We start from the raw sequence: 15810 nt of genomic DNA on the forward strand, positions 1-15810 counted from the left end.
CCCTGTCCCTAAAAAACAAGGAGTTTCCGACCTCAACAACTTCAGGCCAGTGGCTCTCACAACTGTCATCATGAAGACCTTCGAAAGCATGGTCCTGCCCCTCCTAAAACTATCCACTGAGGTCATGCTGGACCCTTTTCAGTTTGCGTACAGAGCAAACAGGTCCACTGATGACGCCATAAACATCTGCCTGGAGCTTGTCAATGATCACCTAGATAGGCCAGGCTCATACGCTAGGATCCTTCTACTTGACTTTAGCTCGGCGTTTAACACCATCAGCCCCCAAATTCTTCAAGAGAACCTTACTGCCCTCAAAGTCCACCCCACCCTACGCCTGTGGATCACGGACTTCCTAAGTAACAGATCCCAGGCCGTCAAGCTGGACACTATCACCTCGCAACCAAGGACCACCAACACAGGGGCCCTCAAGGATGTGTGCTGTCGCCGTTCCTGTTCTCCCTCTATACAAACAACTGCAGGTTAACGGCGAACTCTGTCAAGGTTATCAAGTTCGCTGATGATACCACTATAGTGGGCCTCATCTCAGGGAATGATGAGCAGGAGTACCGTCATCAGGTTGACAGAATTTGCCAGTGGTGTAGGGAGAATGGGCTTGTCCTCAACACTGGAAAAACCGTAGAGCTGATCGTTGACTTTAGAAGGCACGCTCCCACCCCACCTCCAATCTGCATTGATGGCACAGAAGTCGGAATTGTCCCCTGTGTGCACCTCCTAGGAACTACAATCTCCAGGGACCTGACTTGGAAAGCCAACACGACCTCCACCCAGAAAAAAGCTCAGCAGAGACTATTTTTCCTCCGCCAACTGAAGAAGTTCGGCATGGCCCATGAACTTCTGACGAGCTTCTACACCGCCACAATTGAATCTGTCCTCTGCTCCTCCATCTTGGTCTGGTACGCCGGCTCCTCCCCCATCAACAGACTCAAACTACAGAGGGTCATAAGATCAGCGGAAAGGATAATTGGCAAACCTCTTCCCTCCCTGGATCAACTTTTTAACTCCAGACTGTGCTCCAGAGCTCTGAGGATCATCAAGGACCGATCTCACCCCGGGTTCCGCTTTTACAGTCAACTTCCCTCGGGCCGGAGATTCCGGTCCATCTACACCAGGACCACAAGACACAGGAACAGCTTCTTCCCTTCAGCTGTCAACTCTTTAAACTCTATGGACTCTCCTCACACTTGATATGTTTTTGTTATGCTATCTGCTGCTGTATTCTTCTTTATAAATTGTCGGTATTGTATGTCTTGTTTTTCACATTAGCCCTGTACCTGCCAAAACCAATTCCGGGTATGACCCAGTCGTGCTTGGCGAAATAAAAGATTCTGATTCTGATCTGACAATCATTTCCTAAATGTCCGATCAGCTCCCGATTGACAATGGGATCGATCAGGAGCAGTTTGGATATGGATAATAATGAGGACTGCTGACATTGCTAACGAAGGGGAGAGTGAAGCATTCACACAGCAGGGCACAGGGCTGTGCTCATACCTGACTCTTACGTTCTCCAGAGCCTCTCCATGCTCTGTACACACGCTGCTGCTACATCCAATCCAAAGTCAACTGTAGCAGTGAATGAAAGTGAACAGTGCTGTGAGCTGCAGGATACCTATAGATATTCTGGTGCCTCAACTTGTGCCTGTCCCCAGACACTGCACCGGCCCTGGTCTGAGGGGGGATTCTGGGCAGCTGTAATCCCCGCTTGCGTTTGCCTATGCATGCTAGAAAACAAGTTAGAGATATTCTCAAAGAATACTTTTCTGGCAAGTAAAATAGGTCTTAAGATTCATAGGGATATGCAATTACTAAACTTGCTTGCATTGCAGGGAATCTGAAGTGAAACTAAACTTACGATATAATGATTTGTATGTGTAGTAAAGCTAAAAAATAAAACATTAGCAGCAGAGATTTGAGTCTAATATTGTTTCCAGTACAGGAAGAGTTAAGAAACTCCAGTTGTTATTTATGCAAAAAAGCTGCATTGAGCTCTCCAGCTTTGAAAGTCGCAGAGAGCTCTGTCTTCTGAAGCTTATCATTTTAACTGTCTGTCACTGTATTTTGTTTTTTTCTGCAGAGAAGAGTTTAAAAGGTCATTAGCCTGCTGTGTGAAATCATTTAGAATGCTGAGTGTAGTGTGTAATTTGAAAATATTAGAGAATGACGCAATGTTATAAAAAAGCGGTATAACTGAAAAAAAATATGAGATTCATTTCTTTGCTACTAATGTTCTATTAATTATCCGTAATACACAACCAATTCATTATTTCATTTTTTTGTATTTTCGCTTCAGTGTCACTTTAAGTGTTAGCACTGCACTGCTGATCAAATAGCATGTCTGACAATGAGAGAAAGAGCTCATTTGAATTTTTTTTTTATGTTTTTTTTTTCCTCTGTGAAACATATCACCTGCCACACACAGAGAGACAGCTTTTTATGTCACACCATTTGCTTTTAAAAGATACCCGAGCTGAAACATATAGTAAAAACAGAGGGAGCAGGCACATATGGAAAGCAATCCTCATGTCCACCACTCCCCGGTCCTCCTCCGTCACCCTCCTTTCTCCGGCAAATTCCCCCAAAAGCCACCTACTGGTCGGCTGGGTCAGGCATTATTTAATTAATCCTTATTTAATTAGTCCTTAATTACGCATCTACAGCTGGGGCACTCTGCGCATGCTCATGGCGTCACGACTACGTCATACACATGCACAGAGCGCTCCCGGCCACTGGCGCGCTATCGAGGATGCACACAGCCAGGCCAGCGCCTGCACACTAATGCCTGACCTAGCTGACCAGGAAGTAGATGGGGGGGGGTATTTGCCGGAGAAAGAAGGGGGACAGAGGAGAACAGGGGAGCGGTGGGCATGAGGACTTCTTCATATACATGCCTGCTCCCCTCATTTATACTATCAGTGGTGCTCAGATACCCCCAATCATAAATTCGAGTTTATCACGAATTGGACTCCGCCAACTTATGAATTGACTTGTGATCATGATCATGAGTAGAAAGGGATATCCGACTGAAGTGGGGTTTTGAGTCGAATAACTGCGTGTAATCACGAATCACGAGTCAAATAGATTACTTTAACGGTTAATAGCAAAGCCCCCTTACATGCTAGGAACACCAAATTTGCCAGGTATGTTAAGAAGAACAGTGGAAACAAGAGGAAAAAACATTCAAAAAGACCTTATAGTTTTTGAGAAAATCAATTTTAAAGTTGTAATATTTAACTTGGATTTGTTTAATTAAACTTGGATTTTTCAGGACAATATTGTGAATGGTAAAGACTCTACATAAACATTTTTTTTTTTTCTAATAAAGTGACTATACACCCCCTATAACAATTCTATGACGTGTTTGTTTTATGGATTCCATGAGGTTGGGGCAGTGAAGTGTATTGATCCTAGTAATAATTTGTATATACTTTATAGAGATATTTTGAGAAACAACATAATTTCTGTATATAACCTATGAATGTTATGTTGGTATCTGCAAAACAAATTACTATAGGCTACGGTGTCCCTATTATAGGATTGAATGGAAAGTGCACGATCCTGTGAATGGCAGCCAGGAAATGAGAGACACAGAGTGCTGTGTCTCTATGTGTCCTTCTGTGGCTGTGTGTGTATGTGTGTGTGTGTATGTGGCTGTGTGTGTGTACATACACTTGATGTCTCTCTCTTCCTCCCTCTCTGTGTGTCTGCTGTGTATTTCTCTCTAAACAGAGTCCCCTTTATTATAAAATACTAAAAACTAAAGCAGACAGCTCTGAATCCTCTATTTTACATTGCAGTCTCCAGTAAGGCCTCTTTCACAGTGGGACGTTAAAGTCGCACGTTAAAACAACATTTAATGCAGAATAACTCACTGCAATGAAAAATCAATGACCCATTCACAGTGCACATGTTGTGTTGGTGACTAGCGCTGCACGTTAAAGATAACCTTAAAGAGGACCTGAGGTGGCATTGTATTACGATAGTGGGGCACAGAGGCTGGTTGGGCACACTAACACCAGCCTCTGTTGCCCCATCGTGTGTCTCAAAGACCCCCCTGCTCGCCGCTATACTCCCCGCAGTGCTGGCGACACGCAGCGCGTCGCCAGCACAATGTTTACTCTAGCGCTGTCTGTCAGCGCCGCTCCCCCGCCTCCTCCGCATCGCCGCTACCCGCCCTCGTCCCTTCCCTCCAATCAGCGGGAGGAAAGGGACGAGGGCGGGTAGCGGCGATGCGGAGGAGGCGGGGGAGCGGCGCTGACAGACAGCGCTAGGGTAAACATTGTGCTGGCGACACGCTGCGTGTCGCCAGCACTGCGGGGGTATAGCGGCGAGCAGGGGGGTCTTTGAGACACACGATGGGGCAACAGAGGCTGGTGTTAGTGTGCCCAACCAGCCTCTGTGCCCCACTAACGTAATACAATGCCACCTCGGGTTCTCTTTAAGTCAAAAAAAAAAAAAATGAGATGAACTCACCTGGGGCTTCCCTCAGCCCCCTGCAGCCGATTGGTGCCCTCGCAGCTCCGCTCCGATGCCTCTGGACCCGCCGGCGACGACTTCCGGTTTCGCCGTCACCGGCCGACAGGCATGGGAACGCGAGTAATTGTTCGCGTTCCCAGCCTGTATATCGCCCCCTATGCTGCTATTGCTGCTCCTGGCCGCAATAGCAGCATAGGGGGCGATATACAGGCTGGGAACGCGAACAATCACTCGTGTTCCCATGCCTGTCGGCCGGTGACGGCGAAACCGGAAGTCGACGCTGGCGCGTCCAGAGGCTTCGGAGCGGAGCTGCGAGGGCACCGATCGGCTGCAGGGGGCTGAGGGAAGCCCCAGGTGAGTTAATCTAATTTTTTTTTATGCCTTTAGGTTCACTTTAAGTGAAATTACTGCATGCAATGCGTTATACACATTATTAGCTGCGTTGGACTGTTTGCACATGCTCAGTAATGACTTGGAAACATACTTTTCATTGCCTGTATGCTCTACTGTATGCGACCGTAACGGGGCATTAAGTTGAATTGCGACTTTTCGGGGGCATTGTGTCTTTTGCAATTTTTGTAATTTGCGTTGCGACTTTAATGTCGCATCAAACCGCAACATCCTACTGTGAAAGAGGCCTAACTCTGTACTTGATGACAGCTTAGGCCAGGTGATAATTCCCTCACACACTTTGGAGTTGTTAACACTTGCATTCCTCTTTGTGAATCAAGTTTAGAATTTAGTCGTTAATTTAAGGATTTAATTGTTTCGCTAAGCCCCCTGCAGCCACCCTGTCAGGCATAAAATCAAAAATCAATGATTTGTATCTAGTAAACAAGTAATGAGGATGCTAACTAGGCAATCCAAAAGTTAAAATCACTGTTACTTTTCTTGTTGATAAATGATCATTTCCCAGTTTACCTGACACTTATTTGGTACACCCAAAATTTGGTGCACAAAAAGGAAGTTGCAGGGCATGCTGGGTTGCCGTTTTTTCTCTTTTCCTCCTGTTTTTCCCGCCCACACCTCTGTTCCTCTCTGATTGGCCAATATTTCTCATGCTGAGACAATGCACTTTCTATAGTGAAGGGTGGGCAAATTGGGCAGAGGAGAGTAAGGGAGGATATATGACATCAGGATTGGCTTCAAAATAGTCACAGTTAAAATGGAAATGCTAAAATGCTAAAAAGGATTTTCTCTTTTTTTTTACTGTAGAAGAATGACTAAAATCAAAATGTGGATAGTGCAATACATATATTATGTAAGTACAGCAAGTATGTATCTACTTGTATATATGTGTTTTTTTTTCTTAGATAGTATGGCTTTTATCTAACATTCTCTCTCAGTTATCATGCCACTTGAGACGGAGGAGAAGAGGAGGAGATTCATGTAAGCAGTGGCGTACCTAAGGCATTTGGCACCCGGTGCTGGGTATTAAAAGACACCCCCCCTTTAAAAAAGGGCGTGGCCACAACAGGCAAAAATTTGGGCGTGGTCATGACCGGATGAGGGCGGAGCTAACTGTAATTTAAAGTATTAGCTAGTATAGTTGCCCCCAGTATAGCTAGTACAGTTGCCCCCAGTATAGCTAGTATAGTTGCCCCAGTATAGCTAGTATAGCTGCCCCCAGAGCTGCCCCAGTATAGCTAGTATAGTTGCCCCAGTATAGCTGCCCCCAGTATAGCTAGTATAGTTGCCCCAGTATAGCTAGTATAGCTGCCCCCAGAGCTGCCCCAGTATAGCTAGTATAGTTGCCCCAGTATAGCTAGTATAGTTGCCCGCAGTATAGCTAGTATAGTTGCCCCCAGTATAGCTAGTATAGTTGCCCCAGTATAGGTAGTATAGTTGCACCAGTATAGTTAGTATAGTTGCCCCAGTATAGCTAGTTTCGTTGCCCCCAGTATAGTTGCCCCAGTATAGCTAGTATAGATGCCCCCAGTATAGTTGCCCCCACTATAGCTAGTATAGTTGCCCCCAGTATAGCTAGTATAGCTGCCCCCACTATAGCTAGTATAGATGCCCCCAGTATAGCTAGTATAGTTGCCCCAGTATAGCTGCCCCCAGTATAGTTGCCCCAGTATAGCTAGTATAGATGCCCCCAGTATAGCTAGTTTAGTTGCCCCCAGTATAGTTGCCCCAGTATAGCTAGTATAGATGCCTCCAGTATAGTTGCCCCCACTATAGCTAGTATAGTTGCCCCCAGTATAGCTAGTATAGCTGCCCCCACTATAGCTAGTATAGATGCCCCCAGTATAGCTAGTATAGTTGCCCCAGTATAGCTGCCCCCAGTATAGTTGCCCCAGTATAGCTAGTATAGATGCCCCCAGTATAGCTAGTATAGTTGCCCCAGTATAGCTGCCCCCAGTATAGTTGCCCCAGTATAGCTAGTATAGCTGCCCCCACTATAGCTAGTATAGATGCAACCAGTATAGCTAGTATAGATGCCCCCAGTATAGCTAGTTTAGTTGCCCCCAGTATAGCTAGTTTAGTTGCCCCAGTATAGCTAGTTTAGTTGCCACAGTATAGCTGCCGCCAGTATAGTTGCCCCAGTATAGCTAGTATAGATGCCCCCAGTTTGGTTGCCCCAGTATAGCTAGTATAGTTGCCCCCAGTATAGCTGCCCCCAGTATAGCTAGTATAGCTGCCCCCACTATAGCTAGTATAGATGCCACCAGTATAGCTAGTATAGATGCCCCCAGTATAGCTAGTTTAGTTGCCCCCAGTATAGCTAGTTTAGTTGCCCCCAGTATAGCTAGTTTAGTTGCCCCAGTATAGCTGCCCCCAGTATAGCTGCCCCCAGTATAGTTGCCCCAGTATAGCTAGTATAGTTGCCCCCAGTATAGCTGCCCCCAGTATAGCTAGTATAGTTGCCCCCAGTATAGCTAGTATAGCTGCCCCCACTATAGCTAGTATAGATGCCACCAGTATAGCTAGTATAGATGCCCCCAGTATAGCTAGTTTAGTTGCCCCAGTATAGCTGCCCCCAGTATAGTTGCCCCAGTATAGCTAGTATAGATGCCCCCAGTATAGTTGCCCCAGTATAGCTAGTATAGTTGCCCCCAGTATAGCTGCCCCCACTATAGCTAGTATAGATGCCACCAGTATAGCTAGTATAGATGCCCCCAGTATAGCTAGTTTAGTTGCCCCCAGTATAGCTAGTTTAGTTGCCCCCAGTATAGCTAGTTTAGTTGCCCCAGTATAGCTAGTATAGCTGCCCCCACTATAGCTAGTATAGATGCCACCAGTATAGCTAGTATAGATGCCCCCAGTATAGCTAGTTTAGTTGCCCCCAGTATAGCTAGTTTAGTTGCCCCCAGTATAGCTAGTTTAGTTGCCCCTGTATAGCTGCTCCGGGAGGGGTGAAGCAGCACTAGAAGGAGGGGCAGTGGGGGCAGCGGCGGGGGGGGGGGGGAAAGATCCCCCCCCTCCCTCACCTGGGTCCCCTCCTTCTGCCTCTCTCCCCCTCCAAATGACAGCGGGCATTGCGGGCAACTTACAGGCAGGGCGGGCGGGCAGAGACTACTTACTTTACTTCTGCGTTCCAGCAGCTGGAGCGCTCCGTCGCCGTCACGTGCCTCTTCTCCGCCTCCAATGCTGTGACACGCATTGGAGGCGGAGAAGAGGCACGTGACGGCGACCCAGCGTTCCAGCTGCTGGAACGCAGAAGTAAAGTGAGTAGTCTCTGCCCGCCCGCCCTGCCTGTAAGTTGCCCGCAATGCCCGCTGTCATTTGGAGGGGAAGAGAGGCGGAAGGAGGGGACCCAGGTGAGGGAGGGGGGGGATCTTTCCCCCCCTCCCCGCCGCTATCCCTGTCACCCCTCCTTCCAGCGCTGCTCTTCCCCTCCTGCACTGTTGCAATGGGGGGTCGTGGCGACACCCCCCTGGCTGGCTGTCACCCGGTGCGCCACGCCCCCCTGCGCCCTATTGTAGGAACGCTACTGCATGTAAGTCTGTATAGGAGAGGCTGACACACAATACTGTACTGCCTTTTTTATATGCTTTGAAATGTAGACTGGGGTTAAGACCCCTTTAGATCCAAAGGTTGCGGACATGTCTGGTGTGTGGAAGTCCAGTGTAGCGGCATTGCCTTCTGACCCTGTATGAGCCAATCTAGTGGTCCAGTCTGAAAGACAAAGTTGCCGAGAAAGCAACTTACTTTTATACCCTGTACCTGATGCCACATAGGATTTTCATGAAAATTGGAAAATAAAAACAGGCATTTTCAGAATGTTTTTTTTTTAAATATATGGTATATACTCGCGTATAAGCTGAATTTTTCAGCACAAAAAAAATGTGCTGAAAGTCACCCTCTTGGCTTATATGCGAGGCACCTACTTGGTGTGTCTGTGTGGAGGAGTGCAGCAATGATGCCGGTGTCTGTACTGACACCGGTGCTGAGCGGGCTTGCAGTGGCAACATGCTTCCCTGCAGTGGATGGCCAGAGGGAAGTGCACAGTGGATCGGATAACCAAAGGAGAGCGCAGGGAGAAGAACAGTTAGTCGGATGGCTGGAGAGGAGAACAGCTGATCGGGTAGCAAGACAGAGGAGAACAGACTTGGTGATTTATTGGGTGATTCTCTCCCTCTCTCCTGCACACTCTTGCCTTCCTTGTTCTGCGTCACATCTCACAGTGTCTTGCCGCCTTGTCTGCATGGCAACACTTTCCCTTTCGCTGTGCTCTGCACGGAGTGCACAGTCTTTTAATTAACTCTTTTTCTGTTGATGGATGTGTTTCTTTTTCTCTTCTTTTTCCACTGCACATTTTTTGCTTCTTGCACTTAGCACTTTATTCATTAGTTATACATCTGATCATGATTTTTACTTTGGCTGATACTGGATGCATTGTTTTGCACAATTTCTCATAAAATCTGTTGCGTTTGACACTTTCTTATTTATAACAACCTGGTTGCATACCGTATGATGCATTGTTTCATGAATGTTCTCATGCATTCCTTTCCTATTGGAAATTACATCATGTTCTTGAATTGCACATTGTGCTTTATCAGCTGAGGCCACCCATATCTGAATAATTTCTGAATACAATGGAAGTGTCCTGCAGAATTCTGTGCAAAGTCTAATAATGATAATAATAATTATTATTATTATTATTATTATTTAGTATTTATATAGCGCCGACATATTACGCAGCGCTGTACAGAGTATATATATATATATATATATATATATATATATATATATATATATATATATATATATATATATATATTGTCACTAACTGTCCCTCAAAGGAGCTCACAATCTAATCCCTACCATTGCCTTATGTCTATATTATGTAGTGTAAGTACTGTAGTCTAGGGCCAATTTAGGGGGAGCCAATTAACTTATCCGTATGTTTTTGGAATGTGGATAATAATAATAATGAAATTAGTATAATGCTGGCTATGGGGAGGGATGCTGCCTACAGGGGATATATCTGGCTATGGGGATGGGGCTGGCTAAGACTTTGGGGCACATCTGGCTACAGGGGGGTGGACCATCTCATAGTGGGGGCACATCTGGCTATTTATACTGTGGAGGGGGCTATACTGAGGAGTAGGCTTATATGTGAGTGAATAACTTTTTCCTGGTTTTTGAGGCAAAAATTGATACTTTGGCTTATACATGAGCTTATCCGTGAATAATATATATATACAGTACTTAATGCAATTTGTGAAACTTTTCATTTCTTTCAGAAATCAAGCGTATTTTTTGAGAGACTTTACTTCTTCGCAAAAATGTTGTATTGAATAGGAACATTTTCCAACAAGAGTATTTAGAATATGTGTCCAATGTTTCAGCGGAATTACCACTTAAAATGTCAATGCAAACAATTGCTTAGTTTTTAAAGGGACCCTGAGTAAAGGGAAAAAAAAGCAAATTTGGACTTACCTGGGGCTTCTTCCAGCCCCCTGTAGCTCATGAGGTCCCTTGGCATCCTCTGGGTCCCCTCCATGGTCCCGCTGGCAGTTTTGTTAGGTGTTACTTCGGAGTCTGTGCAACCGACTCAATCGCGTGATCATGCATAGCTCAGTCTTTTGGCCAAAGTTGCACAACTAATGGAGCCACCAGCGGGACCACATAGGGGATTCAGAGGTTGCCAAGGGACCTTGCGGGCTACAGGGGGCTAAAGAAATCCCCAGGTGAGTTCAGAATTGTTTTTATTCCTCTGCTCAGGATCCCTTTAATATCTGCAAATTTTGTTCAAAAGGTAAATAAATAATTAAGACAATAAATGTCCTTGAGGAGGTTTAATAGATTAAGCAACATGATAACGCTTTTTACAGAAGCGATAATCACTTACAGAAATATAGCATTAAAGCTCACAATTATATAGTAGCATTTAATTCATATTGCATTGCATGTATTCTATTTCTACGCTTTTTGATTCGCACTGGAGTGGCAACAGCCCCCAAAAAAGCTAATAAACTTCATAAAATGTGTAGGTGTCCGATTTTCTTCAGTAATGATGTGGCACAGCTTTGGTGTGAGTTGTTGTTGGTGCTGATGCCTGGGTATATAAGGTAACATTTAACGGAATTGTATTAGGATCCATGGGGATCACAACGTTGTCTGGTACATTGAGCATCTGAAAAAAAGAAAATAATATGAAAACAAAGGTTACTAAGTAATTTTATACACACAAACACACTCAGCAATATTCACTTTCTTTAGTTTACTGGAGCTTGGTTTCATTTGTTTATTAATAACAATTATATGGTATTCAAAAAAGGTGAAATGCACTTACCTTCTCCCATTTTTTTCATAAATAATATGGGCCCTATGCAAGTAACCTACACATCTTACCAATGTTAAGAGCTGGCAATTCTGGGATTGTTAAAAACAGGTGATTCTGAAGACACCCTGTTCAAATAACTCTGCACTTCTGGACAAATACTAGTCCATTTGGCAGTGTGAAAAAACAGAACTTATTTGGACATTCTTTTCCCCTTATTCAATTCTGTTTTAAGTGATGAGTCATAAAACAAAACTGAAAAAAAAGGAATAAAAAAACATAAAATAACATTGTAGTCTTCAAGCCTTTTATCACTTTATCCCCATGCAGGCTGGTATGAACAAGCTTAGCCAGACACTGTGGGGTTCCACCAAACTAAACTATGGTCCATGATGTGGAGGTCCCTGAAAAACATATAACCCAAATGAAGTTTTCTCTGTGGAACCTCTAAATAATGTTAGTTTAAATGCTTTGCAGACAATGCCTGCTGTGAAGTCCATTGCTGGCCTGGTGTCTAGTCTGATTAGTTGGCAATGGATGCAGACAGCTTTTTCTGGTTAAGGAGCAGAGGCTGTTTGTCAGCTCAATGCTCCATGCACTGTAACAAAATCCCCTGTAGTTGCTTGTGGGAAAGGAGTGTGGACAAATCTAGACTAAGCACTGCTGGAGCTTATACTGATTTCCAGATGTTTTTCTGAGTACCTAGCGTTAGCAGGGTGGGAAGCCTCTCCAAATGTGCAGCAGGCTCAAAAGGTTTTACCCCAAGTCAAGATGGCAGCTGCTGTGGTGTGTAATGCTGGAGTGAATATTTTTGGTTCACACATGAAGATTTTGGTTGCAGCAGGGGATGCAAACAGCAAGGTCAACCAGGTTTAATATGCAAAGATGCAAAAGGGTCCTGGCAGGCTCAACCAGGTAGGGCAAATGAAAGAAAAATCATGAGGGGAGATGACAGCAGATATCTTTTCTAAAGAATGAAGGGTCTACCAGGGTAAAGGTGGCAAAAGTGGTCTCAACAATTTCAGCCAGGGTCCTTTATAGCCCATACCCACCTCATGACTCTTCCGACGATCTTCCCGATGGCTAACTATTTTTTGAGCAATGAGCAGTCATTTACACAATCTCGTGACATGGGTATAGCCGCATGATCACACAACTGTCGCTTAGTGTCGTGCGGCAATAACCGTCACAGCGGATCGGATCAGTAAGATCCCCGACCCCGATGACTCCTACACTAAGTACCACTGTCACTTAAAGTCTCGCCAAGTCGCCATACCTGTCGTGTAACATCCCGAATACCTGCTGGCTGGAAGATGAAGAAAGATGGATCGGCGGAGTGCTTGTCGTCAGGGAGACATCGCTAGATCCATCTCCCTGCATCGCAGGGTGAGTACTTAACGTTAGAAACACAAAATGGAGAGGGTAGGAAAACTAGTAGAAAAGGAGAGATTAGGAATGAAGCAAGTAGTAAGCTTTATAAATGCAGTGGAAAGGGACAAGTAGAAAATATGGAAATATGTCTGGCAAATGGAAGGGAGTAGAAAATTTAAGTGAATTAGGTAATAAAGATAAGTGAAGCAGGGGGAATAGAAGAGCAAATAATCTGGGGAAAAGAGAGGGTTGAAGGGGTCAGAAAGTAGCAATACCAAAAGTGTTCAAAAAGGAAGAGGGGAGGCAGATAAAAAGAGAAAGAAGTCAGAGTTTCACGATATACAAAGAGGTTGTGACACAACTACTCCAGTGTTAAATTTGCAGATGTTAAATAAATTGGAACCTGAGGAGAAAATTTATTTACAGGAACCACACAATGAGTACGGCATGTCTTCTAGTAACTAATCCCTAGTTACTAGTCTAGAAGACATGTCAGACTCATTGTGTGGTTCCTGTACTCCATAAATGCCGATTTCCGATTCCGACAATTTTATGATTTCTGCCAATGCCGATCAACAATTCTGTGGATTTCTAAAATCTGATTACCGATTTCTGAGGAAAGTCTTTTTATGTCATGTATTTAATAAAGTTAAATGATTATAAAAAAGAACAACCTTTTTTCCCTGATTGGCCAAATACTTCCAAATTCTTTGATTGTCCAAGTTGAAAGTATTGGATCAGACAATACAGATTGCATAATTTTTCTGTGAAAATCGGATTGCCATGGTAATTATAGACCAATCACAAGACTCGGATAATATAATTGAGTCATTTTGCACATATGGGAAATGTTTATGTTGCCAGGATTTGGGGCACTTGGAGAAAAACTGTAAGGGTATATGTGATAGATTTGTTATAAATATATGTATATTTTCATTTCATTGTTACATGGTTCATTGCTGTGTATGTTGTCTGTAAAATTGTAGCTGCACCTCACAGAGCTCAGAGAGGACTTGTGTTCTCATTATCTATCCAAAAGGCAATTGTTGACTGTTCCTTGCTGGACAAACACAGCACCTGGAGGATTGTTCTTATCTGCTCAAGAGACAATTGTCTGACTCCTCTCTGCCAGACCACAAGGCACCGACAGAAGGTCATTTTCACTATCTACTAAGTGGTCCGGGGACTGGGCCCTGCTGGACTGATAACATTCAGCATGTGCATTAAAAAGAGGGTCAGTTACTGAGGGGGAGAGTCAGTCAAGGGGACAGCAAGCTGCGGCGCTGGTTCTCCATCCCCCTGGATCCAGAGCTACTGGAGTAGCTACTTTCTTGATCTGTGTTCCTTTGCCTGTGAGACTGGATGTTCTGAGAGGGATCCAACAGGCTGCAGTGGATCCAATGCTGTAGATGGTGCCTGCCCTGGGATAGACTCAGTTGGACTTTGTGAACTGTTCTCCCAAGATCACTGGATTCTACTAAAACCTCTATGTGGGATGCTGGACTAAAACACCTGGATTTTAGATGCGATCCTCTTGGACTGAATAGAATTCTCACTCTGTCCATGTTCTTCTGTTGTTATTGAAGTTTGTTTCCCTGGAACATCAACTGTTGTACTAGGTCCTGGTGTTTTGTGAATTAATAAAACTCCTGAATTCTCCTCCTAGTGGTCACTACCGGTGTCCTTCAGTATATATCATCACATCTGGTGGCAAGTGGTCGGACCCAGGACGCTGGTACTGCTAGACTATGGAGGATACACTTTGTGAACTACGCTTGGGAACACTTCGTAAACTGTGCAGGAATCGTGGACTGAACCCTGAAGGATTAAAGAAAGCAGCCCTGGTTCAGCTGTTACTGGAGTCAGCTCAGAACCACTATGAGAACCAGGACATTGTGAGTTTTTTGGCAGAGAGAGTTGATGGAACTGAATCTTTTACACAGACTCCAGAACTCCAGCCGGAGGCACAGCCAAGAGGCCCTGCCACTTCTGATATGTATGAAAACCTCTTGCGACTAGTCAGTGACTTGGCAATGCGTCAGCAAGGAGCATCAGCTCCGAGCCAAACATCGGAACAGCCTTGGGATATTATTAAGCTGTATACATTGTTTCCTGTGTTCGATGAAGGTAAGGAGGAGATCGATGCATATCTACAAACATTTGAACTGTTATGTGAAACCCATGCTGTGCCAGTCCTTGAATGGCATCGCATCCTTTTGGGAAAACTTACTGGCCGAGCCAGTGAAACATTTAGGTCACTGCCTCTTTCTGAAAGGATTAATTATCCTGAGGTAAAACGTGTCCTTTTATCTCGTTATACTAAGACACCAGAGACTTATCGGCAGTCCTTCCGGAGTTTAACGAAATTACCCCAGGATTCCCACACGGAGTTTGGGATGAAATTAGTCCATGTTTTTAATCAATGGATTCAGGGTAGTGGGGTACAATCTATGGAGAACTTGAAGGAACTGTTTCTTCAGGAACAATTTCTAAATTGCTGCGCCCCAGACATAAAAAGGTGGGTTCTGGATCAGAATCCCAAGTCAATATGGGAGGCTACCCAGCTGGCTGACCAGTTTGTAGAAAATCAAGCTCAGATTCAGACTGCCATTCCTTCCTGCCCTAGAGTGGGTACTGCAGAACATTCAAGAACTGCGGGAAGGGGTGGTAATTATCATCCCATCTCCACCTCACAGCCTCCCATTACAAAGTCCTGCTACCGATGTGGTTCTCTGACACATTTGTTGTCCGCTTGCCCGCAAGGAGTTCACGTCAAATCTTCAATCCCAGCTGCTCCTAGCAGAAGAGTAGGTGCCGTTTCTCAAACCCCACGACAAAATGTTTTTAATAGAGGACAGCCAAACAACACTCATTTGGATACTGAAGAATTTGTTGTGATGCTGACCAACTGGAGTGACCCCTCTCAAAGACAGAGCCACATAGTTCCTGTAACAGTAAATGGTAAAAGTGCTGAAGGTTTTTTAGATTCAGGGGCCTTCATCACTTTGGTTGAACCTCATGTCATCTCAGCTGGCTGTGTGCTTCCTGGAAGATCTGCCAAAGTTGTGCTTGCTGGAGGAGTCAAGACAGAAATCCCTGTCGCCCAAGTCACCTTGGACTGGGGACAAGGCCCTACTGTACAACTTGTGGGTGTAATGGACCAGCTACCAGCTGATGTTCTTCTGGGGAATGATGTCGGAACTCTCAGATGC

The 15810-nt window shown here is 44.8% G+C and overlaps 1 protein-coding gene across 2 annotated transcripts in view; it reads right to left on the reverse strand.

Moving 5' to 3' along the window:
* Positions 1 to 10727: 10727 nt before the first annotated feature.
* Positions 10728 to 15810, reverse strand: part of LOC137536222 (membrane-spanning 4-domains subfamily A member 4A-like) — a 211496-nt gene continuing 206413 nt past the window's right edge. For both annotated transcript variants that reach the window (XM_068258334.1, XM_068258335.1), the window contains one exon: positions 10728 to 11080. In XM_068258334.1, coding sequence (XP_068114435.1) covers positions 10952 to 11080 — 129 coding nt within the window. In that variant the 3' untranslated portion in view covers positions 10728 to 10951. The remainder of the gene's footprint in view (positions 11081 to 15810) is intronic.

The sequence above is a fragment of the Hyperolius riggenbachi genome, chromosome 10, assembly GCF_040937935.1.
Source record: "Hyperolius riggenbachi isolate aHypRig1 chromosome 10, aHypRig1.pri, whole genome shotgun sequence".
NCBI classification, from domain to species: domain Eukaryota; kingdom Metazoa; phylum Chordata; class Amphibia; order Anura; family Hyperoliidae; genus Hyperolius; species Hyperolius riggenbachi.